Here is a 27,852-nt window from a genome sequence, read left to right on the forward strand (position 1 = left end):
GCTCTTTAAACCATTGGGTTCATAACATTCTACAATGCTTTGCAGCTGATGTGCATGATGGCTCAATCTATAGCGGCACTCACTATGGCCTGTTTTCCAGGGCATCGCAGCTGCCTTTATTTGCTTAGGTAGCCCTTTTCACACTATGGTGGCTTTCACTCTGGTCCAAGTTGCCCTTTCCACGGGTGGCTCCTTCCGTGACTCAAACATAGGATGTGGTGTTGGCTCTCATACTAATTGTTAAGAACTTAACCAAAACACCAAAAGTCTCAAGACTAATGGAATGCATCAAGTTAGGCTCTTTAAACCATAGAGATCATAACGCAAGTCTAAAATATTTTCAGTAAGACATTTCTACATTTCTTCTCTTATCTCTCATACAGCGATCCAAGCTCCCGTTAATCATACTTCTGTTGTGTGGTTATATAGGGCTCTTCCAAAAGTTGTTGCTTTCACTTAGCTGGCCAGAAGAAGCAAGATCCTGACCATGGACAATCTTTACAAAAGATGCATAATGCTCCCTAATATTTTCCTTCTTCATTTCAAAGATGCAGTATCTGTAGACCATGTATTTATTCATTACTACTTTGCGAGGGAGGTTTAGATCAATATCCTTTGTCAGTTTGGTATTCACTAGGGGATGCCATGTAAAAGGACATCAGTTAGGTAAAAGATTGTTCTTGTATCGCTCATCTAGACGCTTTCCCTCGGAAGGAATGATTGTTGTTTCAAGAATAGGAGCTGAGAGGAATGATCGATGTTTCAAGAATAGGAGCTGCTCTAATCTTAAGGTGATCAGCAGGGTTACTCAAATGTATTAGAGAGTGGCCGCCTTAGCTGTTTGTAGTTGTATTTGTATTTTTCTTGCTCTTTTCTTTTCTGTTGTTGTTTCCTTTCTTTTACCTTTGTGGCTTGAATAAATTCAGTATCTTTCTATATATGAATATATTAAAAATATATAATGATACTATGAAAAAAAACCAGACTTGACCGAAACCTGACTTAACCTGATCTCAAGCCAACTTTAACCAGGTCCATCACATGGACCTGACCTAAACCCGTTTAGACCTAACTTTTAACTGGGTTGAAAGGTGAGACCCAAACCCAACCTGCTTTCTTCATGGGTCTAAAAAAAGGGGAGCAAGACCCACTGAAATTGGGCCGGGTCCATCGGGAACCCATTCACATCCCTATGTGTAACTGTACATGACCTCTTCCATCCTCTAAGGATCATCCAACTCCATAAACAAGCACTTCACATAATAAATGGAAAGTTTCTATTCTTTGAAGAATACAATGTGGTACAAACATTCTATGAGGATTCTCACTTTCACTACTAAAGGGCATTGCATTTCTTGCTGCCTAAGAACTACACAGACACTGTAAGGAATTTCACTTTCAGTAGTACGAGGAAGTATTGCATGCCTCCATTCCTTGCTGCCTCTCTCTCTCTCTCTCTCTCTCTCTCTCTCTACTCAGCAAAAGGGCTAGGACAGGCACTTGAGCTTTGACCACAAGGACTGCTACCAAAGATATTTTTACAAAACTAGTTACAGCTAGTGCTTCCCTTCTCCTTCTTCTTTTTGTCCACCTCAGGTTCTTTCTCATCCATGAGATTACAGTAACTCCCTGATAATTGTAGTCGTTCTCGTCAGAGCCGGATAGGAAATGGGTTGAGCCAGAGGTGGAACGGGTCCGTCATCATCCCCAGGATGTGGAACAGGTTGTACGTCCTTAGGATGGCTTTTCTCACGGTTCTCCGGATGTTTCTTTTTCTGCCTGAACTGACAGAACAATCTTATGAAAAACACGAGAAGTGCAAGGAAACATGTGATGCCACATATGAGGAAGGGGCCCCAGAAGCTCTTGAGGCTCAAGCGGCTCACATCGATTGTATTGGTCATTTGAGTGGAACACCCATCGCGGGAAAGCCATTTATCATGCATCCTTTGGAGTTCACCACTCTCAGACAGGATGAGGATGGCTGTCGACAAGTGCACTGCTAGAGGAGAATCCCTTTGGAAGGCCTGTCAAGATAACACAGTGCTTGTAAGTTGTAACTAACTAGTTTCAAACCAAGGTCGTGTTTGGATGTTCAATTGTTTGAATCACAATAATTCAATTCAAGTGGAAATGAATCAAATGAACAAAGTGGGGCGAGTCCATTTCCACCCACGATGAACGAATAGTTCCCAAATTTTGAATTTCACAGCCATTTTAAGTCCAACTTGAAAAACACAGAATTGCAATTAGAGGTTAGGCCATCATTCTGAATTAAAAATGGAGCCACCTCAGCATTGGTCGCTTCTTCTGCATTGAATTAGCTATTTGGGTCATTGCAATTCAGTTCAATTGATCATCCAAACACGCCATAGAAGACATCAGCACAGCAATATACTCAAATTACTATGGGAAATTATAAGTTGTCGTTGAGATCACTAAATCCATAATATATTTCTATTTGTTATTTTAGTATCAATTAATCAAATTACTGATCATGCTAGATAAAAATGAAATTATAGAAGATCGATTTTTACTGATATCCAATAAAAAGAGATTGATGGTGTTTGGATGCATCTTGTCATTATTAGAACTGATTAAGAGATGGGAAAATTACTCATCAACAAAGAGAACCAGTTTAGTAGTCTGCCTGTTCACCCAAATTAGTAGTCTCCTACCCCCTCCAGAATGCAGGACCCCACCGCTGCAATCCAAATCGTTCACATGGTGGCCCCATCATGAAAAGTTCATAAGGCAATGATGTGCAGGTTGCAGAACCAAGTTCATCCCTATAAAAGAGCTTTCCTTGATGGATTTGGATTGTTAGCTATTTCAGTTTCAACTTTCAACCATTGGTTTGCAAGTCAACAAGACGGAGCATTCATTCAATCAATGGGGTGTTTGTCCACAGTGGGTCATCCATGATGGAGTCAGAGGACAGATGAATCCTATCACAGGGAGTGGGCCCATGACCACAGACGACTCAAGGACTACAATTCCAGATTGTCCAGTGTATTACTCAATCTTTTGTAGTTATTTATGTGGGTATCACTTCATTTATGCACTGCAAGAAAAATGAAAAGAGAAGGCGAAAAACTTACGAATCCCCATCCGCTTTTCGTGAATTCCTGCCCAGCAACCCTGAACTTGCAGTCGGTGTTGGACAAGAAGAGCTCAATATAAGGAAGCTCATCGACAATTGCAGTGACTCCGCCCCCTTTTGGTCCACGCAGAAGAGCAATTTCGTAGTCTTCTGGGCGTTTTAAGGTCACAATCCTCGACTCTGCGACATTGAGCTCTTCGATCAGATAATTCTTGGTAAACGACCCGCCTTGAATCCCAATAGGCTCGTTGCTCAAGATCAAGCTGTCAATTCCTTCAACCCGCGATGTAAGCTGCTGCACTGTGAGGATCGACGTTAAGCTAGCTGTGTAGCTTGAATTGATAATCAATACTACAAACAGCCACATCAGTAGGAGCGCACGTCCGAGGGTGCTCATGGTGTTCTCTCCTGCATTTGGTTGAAATGAAAGGATGTCAGAGTTTGAATTTCAGATCCTGTGAGCAAACGTCTTCTGGTAGAAAGAGATTCTGCATATCATCTTTGAGCATACGTGCACAATCCAGGCAGTTCATCTATAGGGCCCTGACATGGATGGGCCATTCCTTAAAATCCATTGATCAGATGACCATAGCTGCCAATTGTAACCAGCCCATGATGAGATCTTTTGCCCATCAAATGTTGGTCATCCAAGCAGCGGCTACACTCATCCACCACAGCATTTTTTGCACACCCCAACCAGGGTATGGCCAAAAGATGATCAGCCTGGATCTCATAAATGCGCGCGCATGTGTACAGATAGCTAAGGGTGTATATCATGAAAGTTCATTTGCACCAAATATCATGAAATTTCATGATATTTGATGCAACCAAACACAGCATGGGATATATAAGTGGGAACTGTATAGTTTTTTATTTTATTTTATTTTGTTACTATTTTTTATCCAAAAGGAACATAATCACTGGACTAATAACAACGATAGAATATACTTACTGTCTGCGAAAAACACCGTTGAGAAGCTAAACCTGCAAGATGAGGAATAAGGTTAGTCTGAATGCTTTCATATTCAATATCAAAGTAGAAAACTGAATCAAGATGTATGCAGAAGAGATGTATCATATGATCCTTGAGCCAAAGGTATGTGCCGTACGCTAAGGTTTTCAGTTTGTTAAAGTGGGGTCCATGATTCGTTGTTCTAGAGTGTTGTCAATCCATCGAGGGTTCACATCAATGGTCCAGATTGAACTAATTGATGATATGTATAAAAATAAGGGCTTGGAAGACAGGTACAGCTCAATACTTTCAAGTTGAACAACATTGGTTGGATGGGACCATGCTCAAAAAAGCTCCCAGATTGCCATTCTTGGGCCATTTTTCAGTTGAATGTTGACTGCTACCGTCTTTGCTTGTCCTGACCGCCTTTTCGCTACCCACGAATAGAAATGTCAGAATTTTCTTATAGAGGAGATTTTCAGGTCACAACCCATCCACTGTGGGCCCAAAAACTAGCAATGGGTTAATTGGCTTGCTAGACCACGGGGCTCAATTTACAAAAATACAACCCAAGTCTCACCTTCAACTGGAAGATCATATACTTTATAAGATAATAATCAACTCATAATGGATTAGTTGGGTTGAACTACAAACTGTAAAGACTTGAAATGGTTCTTTAATTTCGAATCAATGTGTCTAACTCCAGTAAGAGAAACACTTGGGAAAGTTCAAATTCAAAACACACTCAGAATTAAGGGAGTAGAGTCGAATGGTAAGATACGAAGTGTTAGATGCAGACTTAATAAACACCGAAGTGTGAAGGCTGCATTTGGATGCACAACTGAAATGGATTGTTAGAATTCAGTTCTATCAGGTGGAATCACCAAACTGAAATGGCGCAGTTGCCTGCAATTTGCCAGTGCATTCTTTTCAAGTCCAACTTGGAAGTAATGCAATTGCAGTTTGGACACTAATCTGTCTGTGTATACAGAAGTACTACCCATTCCTAATTTTCTACTATTGAACTCATAATTGCAATTTAATCCAATAGTGCATCCAAACACAGCCTAAAGGATTGCCGTAAATGTGAAACAAATCCAATAACACAAAGAATGATAAAACTGTATTTAAAAAGATAAATATATCAATGCAGATAAGAGGCCCTTAAATTGGAGGGAAGAGATTAAAAAAAAAGTTACAGTTTCAAAAAAGAAATAGATCATAAATTCTAGCCACATACATGGTAAGCCCATCTGCAAGGGCCTTGAGAGATCCAAATGACTTGGCCAAGATTAGAAAAATGTATGGCAATCCAAGCTGCCCTCAGGTGTGTCCCACATCACAAATGGCCTCGCCCAAAAAATCAGACCTGGTCCACTCATCAGGTGGCCTACAGTTTATGAAACAAACGGATAGCTGATAAAACTTGGCCATTTCCCCCCCTAAATTGTCCATTTTGTATCTAACATTGGTAGCACATGATGAGTGTACAGGCCTTATCTTCGTCCAGGGCATCTACTCAGCGACCCACATGATGGCCGACTTGGATCTCGCACCTGTGTGACACATGGCTCATTTGTTGATTTGATGGGTCATCGATCCATTGCAGTGATACAAGAGATAAGAGAGAACCATTTCCCACAACATGGAAAGACTTAATGCAACAAATCCATTTTCCTGATGCATTTTAGGAAGATATTAATGAACCATTTGTCACTTTACTTTCGATACTAGTGAGGCTCCTAAGATTAGGAGTAATCAAGTAGTCAAAATGCCATATAAGATAAACTACAATTAGAAATGCTCACTAATAAGAGATGGACTATGGAATATGAACGGAGTTGTTAGATGAGGCTGGTGACTTGATGGGTCGTGGATTCGTTAGAGGATGGCCATGGGATGAAACCAATCTTAAAACCAATTCCATTGTGATTGAATTGAAGAAGGTTCTTATTTTGGTAAACAAATGGGATAAACAGTCGAACTCAATATAAATGGCTATCTCAAAGAGGCCTAGAGGGCCCAGTGTTTCAAATATCGACGATATCGGCCAATATATCCCACGATATATCTTGTATCCCACCTGTGCGATACGAAATGCACATGTAGTGTGATATATCCCACACGTTCGATCTGGTGAGCATTTTCAAATTTCGATCCTTTTATTTTCTGTAAATCATGTTAAATTAGTGTTAAATTGATACAAATCCATGATTTTTCATGTTTTGCATGACAAATCATAGATTGGGAGCTTCGATTTTGCGATTTGGAGGAGATGGGCCGAGTTGCGAAAAATTGAAGAAAAAAAAAATCAAAATTTCCCAATTTCTCACAAATTGTTTGCAATCTTTGTATCCAAACATAAAATTAAACATGTATGTAAACTAATCCAGTGATTCTTCTTTTGCTTTTGAATGTATTGCTTGTGTTTCCACACGTCTTCTTACATTTATTAATTATATGAATAGACATTGAATATACTTGCATAAATTCAGTTAAACAACGCATAGATTAAGACCCCATACAAAGAAAACCTATTATGTGTACTCGTTTTTTGTAATGTTTTGATTTATAAGTGTGTATTGATGTCTTTTTCAACAATCACTGAAGTTTCATTAAAAACTTCAACTAATTTCCCAATGTTTCCCCATATTTCCAACAACAACGATACATTACATGATATAACCGATATAACCCATGCGATAACCGATACGTATCCATATCCCAAGAATGCGATACATAACGCGATACCGATATTTCGAACACTGAGAGGGTCTACTACTACATTAACTAGAGAGACAGTTGTAGTAACTAGATACGCTGTATGCCCCCCAAACATGTATTTAGAGGTGGGCATCAAGTCGAGTCGGACCAGATTAGGTTCAACTCGACTCAATTCGGTTTTTGCAAGTACCTGACCCGAACTCGATCCGATTCAAGATCAAGTCCAGCAGGGTTGACTCAATCCGAACCGATTCCTTACTTTCTGACCCAAACCGAGTCCGACTCGGTCAGGGAAACCAAGTCGGATCAAGTTGAGTCTGTCCGGTCGATTCGGATTGGGCTAAGTCAAGCCGAGCCGGAGACTCTGGTGCTAGGAAAGAAACAGAAGGAAAATCGGGAGAGAGGGAGAGAGAAAGAAGAAGAGGAGGTAAATCAGGAGTGAAAGGAGGAGAGAAAAGGAGGGAAGGAGAGGAAGTCGGCTTGGGCAGCGGTGCCGCATAGGTTCATATGGTGGCGCCGACTCGAGTAGGGTTAGGCTTCGGGTAGAAGAAGGGTAAAGGTTTTTTTTTTTTTTTTTTTTTTAAAGTAAAATTTGACTTTATACTACCCGATTTCGGTTTGGATCGGATAGAGTTGCTACATGACTCGAACTCGACTCGGTTTGGCATCGGATCTGAGTGGGTCTACTCGATTTGACCCGACCCTGGCTTTTGGTTCGAGTCGGATTGGATCCGACCACTTCAATCGAGTCAGGTCGGATCCTGCCCGCCTCTACATGTATTATTGCCAAAAACATAAAAGAAAATGTATAAAATTAACTAAATTCATAAAACCAATGAAAAACGATTATAGATTCTCTATTTGGGAAAAGTATAAATGTAACCCATCTAGCAATAAGAATATGCTTTCTTCTAACAAGAGATTTCTCAAACATTAGGAGATACTAACCAGAAAATCGTTACAAGCTGTTGGCTTAGAGGTCCACGGAAATCACTGTTAATCCGATGCTCCCGAATCCAAACAACTGCTCCCATGAAGAGAAAGAAAGCAAATGTTACTAACCACATTTCTAGGGAGAAGGGCTTCAGGAAAGCCCGTGCATTTGAGTCGATCTTTTTGACAGTAGCAACAACAACAAGGCCTGATTCAATGTAAGGTTGTATAAAATCCACAATCCTTGTCCTGTTCGTGATGATGGATATGTCCCCAACGGCTGCATCATATTTCTGAGCAAGAGAAAGTGCTTATATGAGATGGTTAGAGGAAGTTATGCTACTCGGATGCACTATTGAATTGAATTGAGACAATTTAACGGTGTGTAAGTGATCAAATTGCAACTGTCTCTCTTTGTATTCATATGAAGACAAATGTTTGCATTTTTTATTTGTTCATTTTCTCCCTGTTGAACAATCATTGCAATCCAATTCAATAGCGCATCCAAACGCACCATTAAACTCCAAGGATACCATGCTGATCAAGCAATAGAGGAAATCTACAATGGCGGTGTACTCACATTGTCAGCGACCCTACTCACAAGATCATTGTAGTTGGGATTTTCTTCACCATCTCCGAACAATATAAATTGGTGCGGGACATGATATTGCAACAAGTTTCTGGCAGCTTTGAACACGTCGACACAAAAACCTTTCACCCCATCTGGGCCACTATCCTTTGTCACGAATTCCTTGTATATTGCACGGTTGGAAACAGCGATTCTCAGCGGCTTCCCATTGTTCGGGAACACCCACCCAAGTGGTGTAGTTGGGGTTTCACCAGGCCAGATGACACTGAGAAGCCGTTGACTAGCAGTGGATGCGTTTGGCGGCTTTTTATATAGAACTTCTGGAGCAACGACCAATAAATGCGAATAATTAGACCAATACCCGACTCTCCAAATCCAGGTCCCACCAATATTGAGAATCTCATATGCAGGACGAACCAGAGTCTTTTCAGAATCGAAGCGAATTTGGCCAGTTAGACCTGTGAAGTTCATCTGCAACACTTTCTGGAGTAATTTCTGGCCTCCATCAAATGCACGGAGTACTACTAAGTGCAGCGTACTTCCATTCTCATCCCGCAACCTTGAATCTCTTGAAAAGGAAACGGTTCCTCCTTCATTCAAAAATTCATTGACGGCATGAGCAACTATCCAAACAGAGTCATATGCATAGAGCCCGTAAGCATTCAAGCCCAACTTAGCATTCCCCTTCCTAACTAAACCATTCCACCTAGATACAAGCTTCCGTTTGAGATTGGAATCAGGTGTATGATGGCGAAGAGTGACGACCCCTTGTAGAAGATTCATTTTTTTGGGATCAACTGGTTCGATCGAATCCAAAGCGGTAGTGAGCCAATCTGTTGCTATCCACGCATACCCGTTGGACATCATGCCAAGATATTTTGCGATGGAGAAAATGTTAATACCCGTGTCGGGATTTACATGAATAACATAAACCCAAGACTCCATCAGATTTACTCCGACCAACAAGTCGTTGATAAGTGTTTCACTCGCTCCAGGTGGGAACGCCGCTTTGTATGATATCTTCGACCGTTTCCTTGCAAGGGCGTCACCCAATGCAGTAATCCCACTTCTCCCGTTATCATCGTCCACGAAAATGGCAATTACCTCCCTCCATCCGTAGAACTCAACCATGTCGGCAACCGCATTCATTTGGAAGTAGTCACTTTGCTTGGTGCGGAGGAAATACGGGTATTGTAGTGCAGCAAGTATCGGGTCAGTTGCTGCAAATGACAGTAGTGGGACCTGAAGTTCATCGACAACGTGAGAGATGACATGTGCTATCCCGGAGGACTGTGGGCCAAGGATGGCGACGACTTCTTTCTCCATCAGCTGCAAAACTACGCATGGTGGTCTGATGTAAACACGCAACCAACAAAAATAATGAAAATTCCATATACAAATGAAACAATAACTGCTGCAGCGTTAAGAAATCAAGAAAAGTACAATGAATTCTTTATTTTACAAGAGCTGCTGTTCTCAGCTGCACAAGACACCATCCTTGACTGACTGAAACACTGGAGTAGAGGATGTAACCTCCTCTATAAGGATATGAGTGTTAGATAAATTTTTACACAACTGACGTGTTTGGATGGACTATCACTTTGAATTACAAAAATTACCTTCCTTCGGGTTATTTGGTTACTGAAAAAGTTCCATTCGGACAGCTTTGTCCGGAGAAGGCATATGTCCATGGTTTGTCAACTACAATTATTCAGACATGACACTAATTTCAATAAAATTAAAGATAAGGTTGTCCAAAAAATTATCCGTTATTGTGGATTGGGCAGTCCAAACACAAAATTGGTTTTATCACATTTTCCATATGATACATGAAGGAGTAGTGATCTTTTGTACACATGCATGGCAAATGTGCCACATTTGCCATGTAAGCCACACGTGAATGTGCCATAAGTGAGACTGCTTGTCCTCAACCGCCCCACTTATGCCACATTCAACCTTCAAGCTCCCTACATGTCCACATGTGCCACATGTACCATGATGCATGTTCATGAGATTGACATGTGCTATGATGAATCTTCAAGTAATCCACATGTGCCACATTTGCCATCATTAACATAAAAGGGCCCCCATGTCCCCATGCACCAATGTAACTGATGTAGACAAACCACATATGCTTATCCAGACCCAAGTGTTTGACAAACAACAAACAATACAACAAAATAGTACATTCATACAAGCCTGTTCAAACACCCTTGGTAGGACAGATGTCTTCAAAAAGTTCTATCAAAACACAACTTTGATGGTAGCCAAACAGGCCATAAGTCATTACAAGTAGCCTTCATTTGCAGCTACATTCCTTTCAAGCCCAATTTGGAACTAACATAACTGCAATGTGGTGATAAGTCTGCTAATGTGAATACCAATCATGGTAATTGCAATCTGGTTATTTTCCGCCCAGTTGAGGGTGCGTTTGGTTGCACCAAATATCATACGCACCAAATATCATGAAATTTCATGATACTTGGTACAAACAAACGCATCCCAGACAAATTATTCCAATCCAATTAGATGCTGCATCCAAAGGCAGCCAAAGACAATCAGACAAAAAATCAACATGAACATTACCATATATAACTTAAGAGAGTGTTAAGTTTGTACCCTCAAAAAGCAGACATCATTTCTCTAAGATTTTGTAACCATCCAAAGTATGGGAAGATGTTCCCATTAAGCTCATTTCATAGATTTCAATGCATAAACATGATGTCATAGAATACAAGATTCACAGGCTTAAAGCAAAAGCTATAGGGACAGCATTCAGATCTAGTATCCCAGCAATTGGATTTCTACATAGATAGCAAACAACCCGTAGCAGCCGGACTCTCAGTCACACTAGAAGTTCCATGGAAGGTGATATCAGCAAAATCCCATCGAATTACCTATATTTTGCATTCTGTAACACCCAAAAGTAGCATCCTAGAATACCATATTCCTGTACTATTGTGGGATATGGTTTGATATGCATTTGGGGCCTTTGGGAGACTTCCAAACGCACCCTAGATGCATTTTAAACTGCAGCTATCTATTTCTTGCAGGACCACCTTTAGGGAGAATAGATACAAAAGTGAAACTTCCGTTGCAGGCATGAAAGGATCTGATTTTCTTATCATTGACAATTATGAAAAAGGAAGTAAATCATTTTGGGCTCAGATTTGCATCTGCTTCAATTTTGGGCTCATACCCTAAAATGACTAGGCTAAATGGATGGACAGTGTGATTAAAACATATAAATCATGGTGGGGCCACAGATCTTTTCCAGCACCAACGGGACTGGAGGGGGTCACTACCGAATCCGAGTCCCGTTGGGACCATCCATACCGTTTCTCCTATGGTGAAAAAGAAAATGGCCTGAATTCCATATAAACAACAAAGTTGGACCCCATGTAAATCAATGGTGGGCGTCTCCTCTTCAACTAGTTCCCTGTGGTGGGGCCCACCTGACTCATGGATCAGCCAGAATTTTATGACCTGAAGGTAACATCTACCACCCCACATCGTGCAGGCCCCAAATCAGCCCAGTGCCACCAGTACCATTGGAAAGCACCCCTTTTAACTAGAGCATAAAACCATATCCATCTTGATTTTCTCAGCAACCTTCCGCAACCATGAAGGTTTCGTCTTCAAATATCTGCCCCTTCCTATCAAGCCATAGCTCCCTACAAGAGGTCGGAGCTTCCACGAAAAATTCTCTCATGAATTTGAAAGTTTCACTGGCCCAGCTTTCATGAATCTCTTCCACTTTCCCTCGACTGACAGCCACTCAATTCCAAATGGTCACAAAAAGCAGTTCCAGAGCTCGCAAGCGAACAAGGGCAGTGAATGAAAACTCTCTAAAACCAGCTCTTTTGCTTTCCAGTCAGGAAAACCAGCCACACTGCTTATGAGAACTGCAGTTTTTGGTGTGGATCGATCACCAGTAGTCCCCGCAAGAGCACTTTCCATTACTGAAATGATGAAACCGAGTGGTATCCCTAACGATTATTTCTCTTCCTTCAATTGCAGAGATGAACTTGGCAGCATTGTGGCAATCTCTGCAGACTCTAAGGTTCTTAAACACCCGAATTTGAGTCCCCGGAGGAGTGCTGATCAACCCAAAAGCAATAGCTAACTTCTCGCTGTGCCTTGATAGAATCAACTCCTTCCGTTCCTCCTCCAGATCATGCAATGCGCAATCGAGATCCGGCACATATCCAGCAGCCTTCATGCTCTTTTCTAGCTCATGTAACTTCTTTTCAATAGAAGCCAACTGGGGGTGAATTCGATCTCCTGATCTGAACTCATGAACCAAGCTTTTCACCTCGATCCAACTGTACCCAGGCATTTTCACAACCTTCTTCTCTTTCATCGACTGGCGGACCCTCGCAACATCGTCCCACCGGTTCATTGCTGCATAAACATTGGCTAGTTGGACATAACCAGCTGCACTCGAGGGATCCAAGTTGAGCAGCTTATGTGCTGCAAATTCAGCCAATTCTAAGTTTTTGTGGATTCTGCATGCACCCAAAAGGGTCCCGAAGATGGCCGAGTGAGGCTCAAAAGGCATTTTATGGATCAAATCAACCGCTTCGGCTAGCAAGCCAGCTCTACCAAGCAGATCAACCATACAGGTGAAGTGATCTGGCCTAGCCTCAACTTTGTAATCCTTTTCCATAGAATCAAAATACCTAATTCCAAGTTCCACTAATCCTGCATGATTACAGGCTAATAAAACCCCGACAAAAGTAATCCAATTTGGCTTCCTTCTCTCATTTCTCATCTCATCAAACAATTGAATCGCTTTCTCTCCAAAGCCATGTTGAGCATAGCCAGAAATCATTGCGTTCCACGTGACAACATCTCTCCTGGGCATCTCATCGAACAACTTGCGCGCATCATCCAAATCTCCGCATTTGCAATACATGCTCAGCAGTGAAGTCCCACATGTGGTATCAAGATGCAATGGCAATTTGCTGATAAACTGATGAATCTGCTTCCCCAATTCTAAAGCGGACAAATCACTACAACCCAACAAAGCGCTGCTAAAGGTCGACTGGTTGGGCCTCATGCCCATTTCCAACATCATCCTAAAAAGTTTCAGCGCATCCTCTGCTCGGCAATTCTTGACATAACCTGCCACCATGGAATTCCATGTCACCAAGTTCCTCTCAGGCATTTCATCAAACAGTTCCCGCGCTGATTCAACTTTGCCAAAGCTCATGAATCCCGTGATCATTGCTGTCCATGAAAACACCCCCTTTTCTGAGATCGGTGCTTGATGGAACAAACCCACTGCTAAACCCAAATCGCCACTTTGGACATGCCCCGAAATCATAGCACTCCAAGCAACATCATTTTTCTGTGGCATGGCCGAAAAGACCTCCTGAGCCTCCAGCATCTTTCCATTCTGACAGAGGCCGGATATCATCGTATTCCAAGATGCCGAATCTCTTACGGGCATTCTATCGAACAGATAACGAGCACTTACAACCTCGGAGTTCTGAAAGTAACAGGCCAACATGATATTAAAGGAGTAGACATCTGGTTGAAGAATTCTTTCAAACAGTTGCAGCGCTTCTTCCAGCTTCCCGGGCCTAGAGTACCCAGTCAAGATCAAATTCCAAGAGAAATTCGTCTTCACAGGCATTTTCTCGAACACTTGGCGTGCAGAATCCAAATCCCCATTTCTGAGATGAAAACGAATAGTCTTGTTTAGAGAAATGACGTCGGTGACCAGAGCGCCTGCAGCTGCTGTTGTCACGTTATTGGCGGGAAAAACGAGGATTTTGGGAGGCGGGGCAGATGTGTGATTTCGGAGTTGCTGTGTCTGTATGTTGTGGTGTTGGAAGGCATCACAGTTTTGGAATGCGTTTTCAGAGAGAAGGATTTTTGGGATTGAGAGAGGTTTTAGTAATTCAAACGTAAGGCTTCTAAGAGACATTGGCCATGGTCTCTCTCGAATCCGGTTTCCTCCGATTGAGATTTGATGGAGTCTTGACTTTAGAACTTGTGTATGAGGTTCGTTGGCGGAGTTAGCCGGTGGAAAAGCTCTTTAGGCCCCACCGTGTTGTAAGGGTTTTCTCCAGGCCGTCCATCTTTCTTCTTTTTTTTTCAGCTTATTTAAAGGCAAGAACCCAAAAATAGGCAGATCCAAGACCCAAAAAGAGCACACCACGCGAAACAGTGGGGATTAAACGCGTACGGTTGAAAACTTAGGAGGGAACACCACCATGTTTATTTTCCATGAGAAATTTACCACTATACGACCCATTTATGGACCATTTACCCGCTTAAGCCCACCCCCTTTTACCTGACCAGAATAGGCCCCATCTGTACGGACGACTTGCTAAAGGTCGAAAATGCCCCTGCTTTTTCCTTCAAGTGGAATGGTATGGCTGGGTTTCCTCTGGCTACGGATTATAACCGTAGCTATACCCGTAGACAATGAAAGAAAATTTTAATCTAGGCAGCAGTACCGCCAGATCAGCGGTACTGCCGCCAACCTCCGTCTGTGTGGTAGTGTTGCCTGGGTGTGGCAGTGCCACCCGATTTTTTAAAAAAAATTAGGTGGGTTCCATCATGGGCCCCACATAATTTCGAATGAGCCCCACACTCAATGTTCATGATTTTGGTGGGCCCCACATCCACCTGTGCACTTTTTTTTTTACATGGATAACTTTATTCTACCTACATTTTTCTCTAATATATATTTATATAAATTGTATATATAAGCATATAAAAAAAATTTCTCTCTTTTTTGCATTTCTTTCTTTATTCATTTAACAAGAATATCTTTTAAACCAAAATTAGTTACTTGATGTACCCTATATGATTTAGGGGTAGGAGAAGCTACTTTAGCCAACCAACCTGTTTATTTTTCAAGATTCCATCAAGTCGATGGTCGAAAATCCATTTCATTTACTTCGCAGTCAATTTCAATCAGTTCGCGTCAATTTCATTCATTTTATTTACTTCACGATCAATTCCATGCATTTCACGGTCAATCCTGGCGATTCCGCTTCACTTCACGGTCAATTCCTTGTATTTCACGGTCAATTCCCTTCACTTCACGGTCAATTCCATGCATTTCACGATCAATTCCCTTCACTTCATGGTCATTTCCATGCATTTCACGGTCAATTCTGGCGATTCCACTTCACTTCACGGTCAATTGTATATATTTCATGGTCAATTCCATGCATTTCATGGTCAATTCCCTTCACTTCATGGTCATTTCCATGTGTTTCACAGTCAATTCCGACTATTCCACTTCACTTTATGGTCAATTCTATGTATTTCATGGTCAATTCCCTTCATTTCACGATCAATTCCATGCATTTCAGGGTCAATTCCCTTCACTTCACGGTCAATTCTATGTATTTCACGGTCAACTCCCTTCATTTCATAGTCAATTCCATGCATTGCACGGTCAATTCCGGCGATTCCTCTTCACTTCACGGTCAATTCCTCAATATATGTGTGTGTGTGTGGTTTTTCTGTAGCATGAAAATGAAGATGTTCTCTTGCAGACTGAGACTGTTCTTATCTTAGAGCTTACCACTGAGGAGCTGGAGACGGAGGCCATTCGTTTGGTCCGTAATAGATTTGACGTAAGATGTCAGAAACGTCTTCTTTTATGTTGATATTTTATATTTAATTTGACATGTTACATAATTGATACATACATTGCTTCATTTTGTAGGGCACAAAAGATGGAAATGATGAAGATATGGAAGAGAGATCAGGACAGGGAGAGGGAGAAGAAGGGGGAGAGGAAGAAAGTACTGATGAGGGAGAGGGAGAGGGAGCGGGATTACAATTGACTCAGGAGTCGAGGGAGGATAGGGAGGAGCTAAAGGCGCAGAGGCTTCAGTTGGAGAGAGACAGGGAAGAGTTGAAGCTTCTCGAACGCACGCTAAAAGAGAGAGAAGTAGTACTCGAGGAGGTTGAACTAATGCTAAAACTGAAAGAAGCCTTGAGGTTAGAGAAGGAAGAGTTTAATGAGAGGGAGATTTTGAAGAAAGAGAGGGAAATGCTAATGAGGGAGAAGGAAGAACAGTCATTTCCATGCATTTCACGGTCATTATCGGCAAATCCGTTTCATTTCACGGTCATTTCCATGCATTTCATGGTCAATTCGCTTCACTTCATGGTCATTTCCATGCATTTCACGGTCAATTCTGGCAATTCCGTTTCATTTCACTGTCAATTCCCTTCACTTTACGGTCATTTCCATGCATTTCACGGTCAATTTGCTTCCCTTCATGGCCATTTCCATGCATTTCGCGGTCATTTTCGGCAATTCCATTTCATTTCACGGTCATTTTCCTTCAGTTCACGATCATTTCCATGCATTTCACGGTCAATTCGCTTCACTCCACGGTCATTTCCATGCACTTCACGGTCATTTCCGGCGATTCGGTTTCATTTCATGGTCATTTCCATACATTTCATGGTCAATTCCCTTCACTTTACAGTCATTTTCATGCATTTCACAGTCATTTTCGGCCATTCCGTTTCATTTCACGATCATTTCCATGCAGTTCACAGTCAATTCCTTTCACTTCACGGTCATTTCCATGCATTTCACGGTCAATTCGCTTCACTTCACTGTCATTCCCATGCATTTCATGGTCATTTTCAGCAATTCCATTTCATTTCACAGTCATTTCCATGCATTTTACGGTCAATTCCCTTCACTTCACGATCAGAATGCACGGCCATTGGATGCAGGTCGATATCACGATTGGGAAGTGGTTTTCGAAGTCATGGTGAGGGACTGACTATTTGCCAAAAACAATGTGCTAGATCGACTCGTGCACGGTGGTTGGGGACCTATTTTTTAAGGTAATCCTCGAGCCAATGCGAATGATGTACAGTTTTTTTACTCTCGAATTGTTAACGCAAGACTCAACACACTCGGATTTGACAGTTTATATGGAGATGCGGTGCACCATCTACTGGAGATCGTGCACCATCTTGAGTTAGTCCTACAATTTCTTTGAGTAGCTTCCACATGACTTTTCTCCTACAATCGTTTGTATGCAATGCAAGTATCTAAATGAAGGCTTTGAAAGAACTCAATACTCATACTTTAAATCTAGCGATGTACCTTGTTCAAGCCCACTCGAAAATTTTGTATTAATGGCACTGTTTGATGCCACATACATCACAGTAGGCCCAGCTACCATATAGTCGACTTCATGACCGTGAAGTGAAGCGAATTGACCGTGAAATGCATGGAAATGACCGTGAAGTGAAGGGAAATGACCGTGAAATGCATGGAAATGACCGTGAAGTGAAATGGAATTGCCGGAAATGACCATGAAATGCATGGAAATGGCCGTGAAGGGAAGCAAATTGACCGTGAAATGCATGGAAATGACCGTGAAGTGAAGGGAATTGACCGTTAAATGCATGAAAATGATCGTAAAATGAAAAGGAATCACCAAAATTGACCGTGAAATGCATGGAAATGACTGTGAAGTAAAGCGAATAGACCATGAAATGCATGGAAATGACTGTAAAATGAAACGGAATTGCCGAAAAGACCGTGAAATGCATGGAAATGACCGTGAAGTGAAGCGAATTGACCATGAAATGAATGAAAATGACCGTGAAGTGAAGGGAAATCGTCGGAATTGACCGTGAAATGCATGCAATTGACCATGAAATGAAAGGAGTTAACCATGAAATACATAGAATTGACCGTGAAGTGAAGCGAAGCGAAATCGCCGGAATTGACCATGAAATGCATGGAATTGACCGTGAAGTGAAGGGAATTGACCATGAAATGCATGGAAATGACCGTGAATTGAAGGGAATTGTCCGTGAAATGAATGGAAATGACTGTGAAGTGAAGTGGAATCACCGGAATTGACCGTGAAATACATGGAAATGACTGTGAAGTGAAGGGAATTGACTGTGAAATACATAGGAATGACCGTGAAGTGAAGGGAATTGACCGTGAAATGAATGGAAATGACCGTGAAGCAAGAAGAATCATTGGAATTGATCGTGAAATGCATGGAATTGATTGTGAAATGAAGGGAATTGACCATGAAATGGACGGAATTGACTGTGAAGTGAAGGGAATTGACCGTGAAGAGAAGGGGAATCGTCGGGATTGACCGTGAAATGCATGGAATTGACCGTGAAATGAAGGGAATTGACCATGAAGTGAAGGGAATTGATCGTGGGTCTATCACAAGGCCATTCTGACCTAGGAGGGAGTAATCGACCTAGTGACATTAAAGGACCCTACGACCAAGCCATTTGGCTAATCCGAACACTAAATGCTAGCTTAGAATTCATGTGTAGAAGAGACTTAGACTACAAGAAGTGATCTAAATCACTTGTAGTTGGGAATTCAATGACCAAAGATGATACGGCCCAATGTAGAGGAGTCAAACTGCTAGAGTAACTTGCGTTGTCCCAAACGCGTGCATTGCACGTCCGATAGTCCGATCCGATGTAGGATATGATCTGGTTTCGGTCTTGGTGGGCTAAGGCGTCTCTGCCTCGAGTCTGAGAGACTCTGGGCTTACCAGGGCCATCAAACGGATGACCTTTCGAACCAGAAAGATCATCACCAATACAATAAAAAATAAAAAATTCAATCCTCTAGACGCGTTTAAGACGCAATATATATTTCCAACCATTCCATTGAGCGGCGGCCCACCGCTGACCCCAAGTACGGTGGGGCCCTCCCACACGTGGGGACCCCCTCATTACTCCTCTAAATCACTTAAAAGCCTTAGGGGCTTCACCTAAGGCTATTTCTACTTCATTCATACTCCATTTCTACTCATTTCTATCATTTTCACTCTCAAGTCATCACCCCATTCTCTTCCCAAGCTATCAAAACTCAATCCCTAAGTCTCAACTCTTCCTTTTAACCCATCTCCTTTAAAAATCTCGCCTCCCACCACTTTATTCTTCAATTTTTTCTAATACTTTTCATATTGAACACAATTCCTAAAGCCCAAGAGATGAAGAGCTATAATTGTCACGCCCCAAACTCAGAGACAGGGCTCAAAAAATTTCCGATCGCCGAATCCGGCGCTGAAATTATGCATATTATCATTTCCATGGATGAAGTTAGTGAAAAGCAATCAATCACAAGATCTTAATTATTCTTATTAATGCGTATGCATGGTTTGATAATGTTCACTCCCCAAGTATAGGGTTGTGATGTAGTAATAAACTCGGTAAGACCGAGGTCGAATCCCAAGGGACTGATATCTGTACGTTATCTGAAACTAAGTAGAACTAGAACTAGACTAAGATGTAATCTAAATCAAATAGAATTTAAGGAATAATTGTGGAATAATTATCTAAAACTTTAAACAATTCAGGGAAGGGAAACTAGGGATTCAGAGGATCCACTTGTAGAGATCAGGGAGATCTTATGCCTGCATCAAAAATTATGGGAGTTAAGCTCAACTTACTTGATCTAGTTTTCACGAGACGAAAGGTATATGGATTAGAATGGATTCCATCATCAAACCATGCCCAGGAGACAAAGCAAACAACAAAATTAAACTAATTACCAACCAATCAACAATGCATGAAAGTTAGGAAAGATACCGCCATCCGACCATGCCCATGAGATGATGGTGAACAACAGGGCTTCCTACCGTCATCAACATCAAAAAGAGGAAGAAATACTCAAAACCATCGCAAATCTATTACGATTTCAGTCACAACAAACCATTAAAAATAACTGAAAGTATTCCTTTTAATTTGAACAAAAATCAACATCAGTCAGTCTAAACAATAGGCACAAGCAAAGTCCCTCCCATCAGACTACAAGCTTCACCTCTTAGTCCTAGCTAAGAGGTTTAGCCCAACGTGATTAGGCTAATAACCTTAGGTGTCATAAGAGAAAGAAGAAAAGGAAAAACAATAGCCAGCAAAAATAAGAAAAAGAAAATAAGAACATTCCTTTTTTCCTTCTCCCTGCCTTCACGTTCCAGCCCAAACCCAAGCCAGCCGTACGTCCCCCCAAGCCTTCCCAAAACTTCCCCCCACGTTCTCTCTCTCTCCTTTTATCAATCCTGCAGACGGTGGCTGGAGCTCGTTTTCCCGCAATGGAGAGTGCGCAAGTACTGTTTACGCACGGCAGCGTGCGCAGCAACAGAAAACGCAAAAAGGACTTGCGTTTCGATCGAGATTGCTTGGCTATTCTTCCAAATATCTCAAAAAAGACATCATAGACAAGGTTAGGGCCACATTTTCAATATATTGGACGGTCTGGATCATGCATCCGACCACCACCATGGACGCACAATAGCCCACAACGGCCGGATTTCACGGACGTGCGAAACAGAGCCAGCGCTTCTTGCGCTGGCTGTCGGTGGGACCCACTTATTGACTTCGAATGATAAATCCACTCCGTTCTTTGAATTCCTGACGAAAAACTAGTCAGGAAGGGTGGGTTTTCTTCAAATCATGCATGGCCCATTGGACCAGATCCATTCACCGTCTATCTTTCTTTTGGACGATAAAAAAATGGATCTCCGGGACCTTTTAAAAATTTGCCACCTAGGCATGAGTGATATGGCCCTTGTGATTCTCATGGACGGTCCAGATCTGTCTTTTGAACGATGCATGGGCCCCACAACTCAAAACCGGAAGGCTAGCGTCCGTCCGTTACACGGACGCTGGAGTGCTTTTCATTTTTTGGAAGGAGTCTCGGTCAGAGACGGTTTGAAAAAATTTTTCATTGCCGTGCACGGCTAGTGCACTTATGCACTATGCACACCTGTCTCATATGGGGTCCACATATGATGTTTACGCGAAATCTTCACCGTCCATCTTCTGAATCATCAAATTTAAGGGGTTGAGACCAAAGTTGAAGCATATCCGAAGATTAGGTGGGCCCAGAATCAACTGTTTATGGGCTGATCTGACAGTTGTGCCACTTCCAGAGGCATCCAATGGCTGAAATTTTACGAGTACGGTTAATTTATGGCCCTCAAGCCATGTATAAATTTTCGAGCAAAACAGATGATGGAAACCCAGTGATCTTGCATTTTGGCTGACTTTCAGGCCGCTTGAGCTTCAGTTTCTCAATTTTCGAGGACCCCTGGTATGTAATTTCGTTGATCTTGGTCCCCTGGAGTCCCTTCTTTGCTCTGGTGACTTCGGAGCGTTAAATCCATGCTTTTAATACTCTTTTTCAATCAAAGCTCCTTATTACATCCTACAACAAAAACACGATTAAATTATAATATTAGGCATTATCGTGTACGTAAAATCAGGCAGTAATCGGAGTCTGATATGCAATATTAGACCCTCAACATACAAGCATAACCATAAGCATAACCCACGAACAATAACCACAAGAACACCATCATAAAATTCACTATGATCAAAAACTTTTGAATACAATGCGTATGAAAGGGAAATACAAGATAATGATAATAACAGAAACTTCAAAAGCTCGACGACACGCTCCAATTCTGACGAGACTACGGCTGTGTCTTAGCGTCACCTGCACCCATCGATCATGCATAAGCTTATAGAAAGCTTAGAGAGTGGTGTAAGTGTGTGTGCAATATAAGCGTACTCAGAATGCAAGGTCAGAGTAATGCGGAATCATGGTGATGAGTACATGAATGCAATCAGCCGTACCAAGGCTATGCGGTGCAAGATATGAATGCTATCGGCCATAACATGGCCATGTGATGCGAGATGCAACTCAAGTATGCCAATCCTCATCATATATTGATCAGGGTCAAATATTGCATATCAGACCCCAGTAATTACCAGATTTTACGTATATGATAATGCTTAATGAAGTATTTTAATTGTATTTTTGTTACAGGATGAAGTCAGGAGCGTTAATTGAAAATTGATGTTAAAGGCATGGATTTCATGATCCAAAATTACCGGAGCACGGGATGGACTCCAGAAAACCAATAGTGAAGATTTTACACTCCTGGGATCTGAGGAAAGCAAGGCAAAGGGGCCCGAAAATGATCCAGAATGCAAGATCACATGTTTCCCGCCATCCGATCAACTCGAAACTTCATACACGGGATGAGGGCCGTAAATTAACCGTACATATTAAATTTCAGGCATAGAAGATCTCGGGAAGTGGTCCAACGGACAGATCAGCCTATTAATCTCTAATTTGGAGCCCACCTAATATTTGGAACTGCCTCAACCTTTGTATTGACGGTTTAAATAAGTTGAGAAACAGGATGGATGGATTGGATTTCTCGAAACCATCACAGTGGACCCCTTATGTATAACATGTGTGCATAGTGCACATGTGCACCGCCCGTATACCGAACGACCTGCGTCGGGTCAGCAACGCTGACCCGAACTCTTTCTTAAAAACGGAAATTTCCGTTTCCAGCGCTCCGCGAACCGAACTGCGGTCGTCGATTGTGGGGCCCACCTAGTGTCCAAATGGACAATCCAAACCGTCCATCCACTTCCTGGGGCCGATATTATCATCGCCTAGATGTCCGTTTGGTTCCATGCGTACGGACGTTGACCGCTGAAAAATGCAAAACGGACGGTGAGTTCAAAACTCCGTGGGCCACCGCAACTCTAACTCGAAATTGGGCATTCCTAGCCGTTTTTTCATCCTCCATGCAATGGATGGAGTGGATTTTTGAAATAATTATCAAAATGGGTCCCACCATTGCCACGGAAGTGGTTTCGCGTCCGCGTAACGGACGGTCGCTGTCCGGTGGGCCCCGTACGTCACCCGTACGGCCGATCCGAGCCGTCCATCTTGTAGAGTGGTTCGAGAGCTTCCAAACTATGCTGATATTCTTCTCTCATGCGTGCACACGTGCGTGATACAGAGGCCACAAAAGGGCTACCCGGCGACGTTCAAAACTGATCTTTTTGTATTTTCTTCTCTGGGCCGTGTCAATGGACATTCAAAACCACCCATTCTTGACTGAAATTTCGTCCTGAATTCAATGGACGGGGTGGATTTTCCAGAAAATACCTCTGTGGGGCCCACCGATCACGGCTGCGAAAAATTACACTTCGAGTCCTTCTACGACTCTGTCTACGACCCCAGCCATCCAACAGCTATAGGACGTGGGAAAGTCATCCGGAGAACCAGGGGATTCCAAATCTGGAGCAAGGGAGAGAAGAAAGAGAAGAAAGAGAAGAAAGAAGAGAGAGAGAGAGATTGTTTGGTTTGACATTTTTTTTATGAATTTTAATTAATATTTTTTATGGATTTTATGGGTCACTAATCTCTCAGCTAGGGCTGAGATGAAGCCCCTAATTTGATTAGCTCTTGTATTGGTTGAGTTACTTTGAATTTCAATTAATTTGTTTCTTTCTTTAAGTGGGCTTTATGCGTTTAAATTCTATACTTCTCCATCTATGAACTTGACCAAAGTATATATATGGATGTTGTTTGGATGCTTATTATAGGTGCTTGTGTCTGATCAAGAACAGGTTTCCTATAGAGAAAGAAACAGGATGCTTTAATGAATTGTACATCCCTTATGCCCGACCAAGGATATGGGATATGTCATTCATGGCATTGCTTAAAGGAATTAGACAGTCTGTATGCCCGATTAAGGACACAGATTGTGCTTTCTCTATTTAAGTGGTATCAATCTATATCAAGGTGAATCAACAGACAAAACAAGGGTTAGGATAATTAGGGGTGGATTCGAAAGTCCTGGTGCTCTCTCTCTGATTGAATTTTCTTCCCTGTTCTTAATTAATTATTTTTCATAAAATTGTGCTTAGTAATTCATTCCATTATTTGTTGGATTAGTTAAGGAGAATCATAGATTTGAATTGTGACGACCAGTCCTCGTGGGAACGATCTCGTAATACGTACCGTATCTGCATCTGATTCGTATACTTGCGAGTTTAAATATCATTTAAATCGTGTTGGTTTAAATAAAACATCAAGTTTTTGGCGCCGTTGCCGGGGACTGTTTCCAATTGGATTTAAGATTCTCTCTTATCATAATTCATAGTCTTAGGTTTTTACTACCTTTAGGTTAATTTTTTTTTTTTTTTTCCTGTTTTGTAGGGACCTGACATAAACTACTAATTTGGTAATCTCTTTCCAAATTTTCTATATTCTTCTAATTTCTATTTTTGGAATTAAGGTTTTATTTTTTATTTTTAGAAAGTTTCTATTTCTAGGCTATTTTATTTTATTTTTATTTTTTTTATTTTAGAAATTTCCTATTTTCTAATTCTAGATTCTGATTCTTCTTTCAAGTAACTTTCTATTTTCTAGTTTTAGAAATTTTTTTCCCTTTTTAGAAACTTTTTAGAATTAAGGTTTTATTATTATTTTTTTTTAGAAAGTTTCTCTCTTATTTTCTAATTTCCTATTTTTTTAGAAATTTTCCCTTTTTAGAAACTAACTTAGCTTTTATTTCTAAGATTACAAACTTTCTTTTTTAGAAATTAACCGTTGCTTAGGATTTTTTTTCTAGCATTATTTTAGTAAATTTAATTTATTTTTGTTTTCTTTTTATTTACAGGAATTAAGGAAGGAAGCTGCTAAATAACATTGTCTTCAAAAGGAGGAGCTCTCTATTCTTCAGACATCAATCATCTCCTTTCCCGGGTTCTTTCTTCCCATTCTTATTTACATAGTTTTAACTTGTTTTAGAATCTCATAGTTTCTAGGTCTAGTTTTATTTCTCTTAGGTTGCTTCTTAGTTTAGTTTTCTTTCTTACATTGCAATAACATAGTTTATGCTAGGACGTAGATCTCTGAATTTAGAACTAGCACCGTTTGATCCTGAGATTGAAAGAACAATTCGTGAAAGATTGAGAAATAATCCTGTTGAACTGACGAATGAGACTGAAGTTAAAGCTCTCAAAGATTATTCAGCTCCTGTCCAATTTAATGCGCCTTCATGCATAGTGTTGCCAACCACTACGGCAGCACACTTTGAACTTAAACCTGGAGTCATACAATTGTTGCCATCCTTTTATGGATTGGACAAGGAGGACCCATATCATCATGTGAAAGAATTCTTAAACATTTGCTCCACCTTTAAGTTCCAAAACTTCTCAGACGATTCGATCCGCCTATGCCTGTTTTCTTTTTCTTTGAAGGATAAGGCGAAAGCATGGTTGAATTCTCTAGAAGTTGGATCTATCACTACATGGGACCAACTGTCTAAGAAGTTCTTAAACAAGTTCTTCCCCGTTCACAAAACCAATGCCCTCCGCAGAGAAATTACTAACTTCACACAAAAAGAGGGCGAGCACTTTCATGAATGTTGGGAAAGATGGAAGGACTTGCTTCTTAAATGTCCTCACCATGGTTTTGACAAGTGGCAACAAGTTCAATACTTCTATGACGGTCTGACACCACAGAACCGTCGCATGGTTGATGCCACTAGTGGAGGGTCATTCATGACCAAAAGTGATGTCGAAGCGTGGAACTTCTTTGAAACCTTGTGCGAAAATTCCCAGCAATGGGATTATTCAAATAGAGGTGAAAGTCCCCAACCACAAAAGAGAGGTGGTATATATGAGATAGGAGTCATGCCGGATCTTTATGCCAGCTTGATAACCTGACAAAGAAAGTTGATGCTCGGTATTAAATAATGGACCACCACAAAGCTCAAGTCGAGGCATATGCCACATGTTCTAGTCCCGCCCATCCTATGCAGTCTTATCCATCTGGTGCAGCATTCCCGGAACTTTCTCTGAACAAGTTCATGCTATGAACACTTTTCAAAAACTGGGAATGATCCTTACTCAAACACCTATAATCCAGGGTGGGCTAGACATCCAAATTTCTCTTGGGCAAAAGGACCACAACAAGGAGGACCATCTGGAAATCCTCCCATGCAACCGCACCTCCAAGTTGGCAATTAACAACCTCAACAGTTTCCACAATATCAACAATTGCCTACACAATCAAGGAAACCATCTCTTGAGGATACACTCCATCTTTTCATGCGAGTTCTCTCCAATTCCAAAAAGACACCCAACAAACCCTACTGGCCAACCAGGAAAGCTTACATGCAAATGCACAATCCATTGCCAAGCGGGAAGTACAAATGGGTCAACTAGCGCCACATTGAGTGAGAGAGAGAAGGGCAAGTTCCTAGCCAACCCGAGGCTAATCCAAAGGGACAAGATGAGATTGGCTCTAATTCCAACCAAGGGCAATATCATGACAGGCCAAATCGATCACTACCCTTAGGTCATGCAAGCATTGATAATAGAATAGAGATGCCTGGGGATGAATCAAATTCTAAAACAGAAGATCAGATGAAGCAGAGAGCCATACCAATGCATCCAAAGTCCAAAAGCTCTCGACTCTCCAAGAGCCACTAATGTGCCACCTTATGTGCCCAAAGCACCCTTTCCTCAACGTCGCACCAATAAAGAAAAGAAATAACTTTGATGAAATCTTGGATGTGTTTCAAAAAGTGCAAGTCAACATCCCGTTGCTTGACGCTATCAAGCAAGTCCCGGCTTACGCTAAGTTTCTTAAAGATTTATGCACTCAAAAGCGTAAGCAGAATGTTCATAAGAAAGTCTTCCTTGCGGAGCAGCTCAGCTCCATGATTCAACATAACACCCCTCCTAAATTTAGGGATCCAAGAGCTCCCACCATTTCTTGCGGCATAGGAGATCATAAGATCGGGAAGGCATTACTTGATTTAGGGGCGAGTGTCAATTTGTTACCATATTTGGTTTACGAGCAGCTAGGACTTGGTGAGTTGAAACCGACTAAGGTAACAGCTGATAGATCTGTCAAGGTGCCCCGGGGTATTATTGAAGATATGTTAATCCAGGTTGATAAATTTTATTTTCCAGTGGATTTCATAGTTATAGATACTCAGCCTGTCCAGAATCTTCATAGTTAGATCCCAGTCATTTTGGGTCGTCCATTTTTGGCCACATCTAATGCTATTATCAATTGCAGGAATGGAGTTATGAAATTGTCCTTTGGTAACATGAATATTAAACTCAATGTTTTTAATGCAGGACAACAACCCTCAGATTTGGATGACATATTTGAAGTGGACATGATCGAGAGCCTTGTGCAGGACTCCTTCCGTACATCTTTTGAAGATCCTCTTGAGACCTGCTTAGCACAATCGGGCATGGATTTTGACATTGATAGTCCCATCCATGAAGTCAATGCATTGCTCGACTCTACTCCTATATTGGAGACTGAAAAATGGAGAGCGAAAGTGGAACCTCTTCATCCCTCTGAGACTCTTCCTGACAGCACAGTTTGTAACTCTGAGAAGACAAAGGCGAGCAGGCTGCTTAATGTTCTTGGAGCATATAAGGCAGCAATTGAACGGAAGATAGAAAAAATCCAGGGAGTATGCCCCACTGTATGGATGGATCATGCTGTGGTAATATCGCATAACATGCAAAGTAAGCATGATCATAACATAGAAGAAGTCGTTCGAGCAGAAGTCCTTAAATTATTTGACGATGTCTTATTTCAGATAGCACAGTTCATGGGAACTCACATCACTTGTCTGGGATCGGTTAATGAAAGTGTTGAGGTAATTTCTTTGGCGGACCCCGGTTATAAAGATTATTTCATTCATGGTCCGT

General features: G+C 41.5%; 2 protein-coding genes and 1 non-coding gene across 3 annotated transcripts; all 3 read right to left on the bottom strand.

Moving 5' to 3' along the window:
• Positions 1–1,260: 1,260 nt before the first annotated feature.
• On the bottom strand, positions 1,261–10,736 carry LOC131239526 (glutamate receptor 3.4-like). Its single transcript, XM_058237272.1, has 5 exons — positions 8,293–10,736; positions 7,728–8,005; positions 4,056–4,087; positions 3,102–3,511; positions 1,261–2,027 (listed from the first exon to the last, which is right to left on the bottom strand). The coding sequence occupies exons 1-5, from the start codon at positions 9,625–9,627 to the stop codon at positions 1,617–1,619; spliced, it is 2,466 nt and encodes an 821-aa protein (XP_058093255.1). The 5' UTR covers positions 9,628–10,736; the 3' UTR covers positions 1,261–1,616.
• A 664-nt stretch (positions 10,737–11,400) lies between these two features.
• Positions 11,401–14,480, bottom strand: LOC131239534 (pentatricopeptide repeat-containing protein At4g16835, mitochondrial-like). The gene has a single exon (XM_058237286.1). The coding sequence runs from the start codon at positions 14,234–14,236 to the stop codon at positions 12,230–12,232; it is 2,007 nt and encodes a 668-aa protein (XP_058093269.1). The 5' UTR covers positions 14,237–14,480; the 3' UTR covers positions 11,401–12,229.
• A 10,999-nt stretch (positions 14,481–25,479) lies between these two features.
• Positions 25,480–25,586, bottom strand: LOC131222057 (small nucleolar RNA R71). The gene has a single exon (XR_009159769.1). It is a non-coding gene; the product is annotated as a small nucleolar RNA R71 (small nucleolar RNA).
• Between the last annotated feature and the right edge of the window lie 2,266 nt (positions 25,587–27,852).

The sequence above is a fragment of the Magnolia sinica genome, chromosome 1 (assembly GCF_029962835.1).
Source record: "Magnolia sinica isolate HGM2019 chromosome 1, MsV1, whole genome shotgun sequence".
NCBI lineage: Eukaryota > Viridiplantae > Streptophyta > Magnoliopsida > Magnoliales > Magnoliaceae > Magnolia > Magnolia sinica.

Coding starts and splice junctions, on each gene's coding strand:
- LOC131239534 (XM_058237286.1), bottom strand. CDS start 14,236: ATGTCTCTTAGAAGCCTTACGTTTGAATTACTAAAACCTCTCTCAATC.
- LOC131239526 (XM_058237272.1), bottom strand. CDS start 9,627: ATGGAGAAAGAAGTCGTCGCCATCCTTGGCCCACAGTCCTCCGGGATA. Junction 8,006..8,292: donor TGAGTAGGGTCGCTGACAAT/GTGAGTACACCG, acceptor TCTCTTGCTCAG/AAATATGATGCAGCCGTTGG. Junction 3,512..4,055: donor AACGGTGTTTTTCGCAGACA/GTAAGTATATTC, acceptor AACCAAATGCAG/GAGAGAACACCATGAGCACC.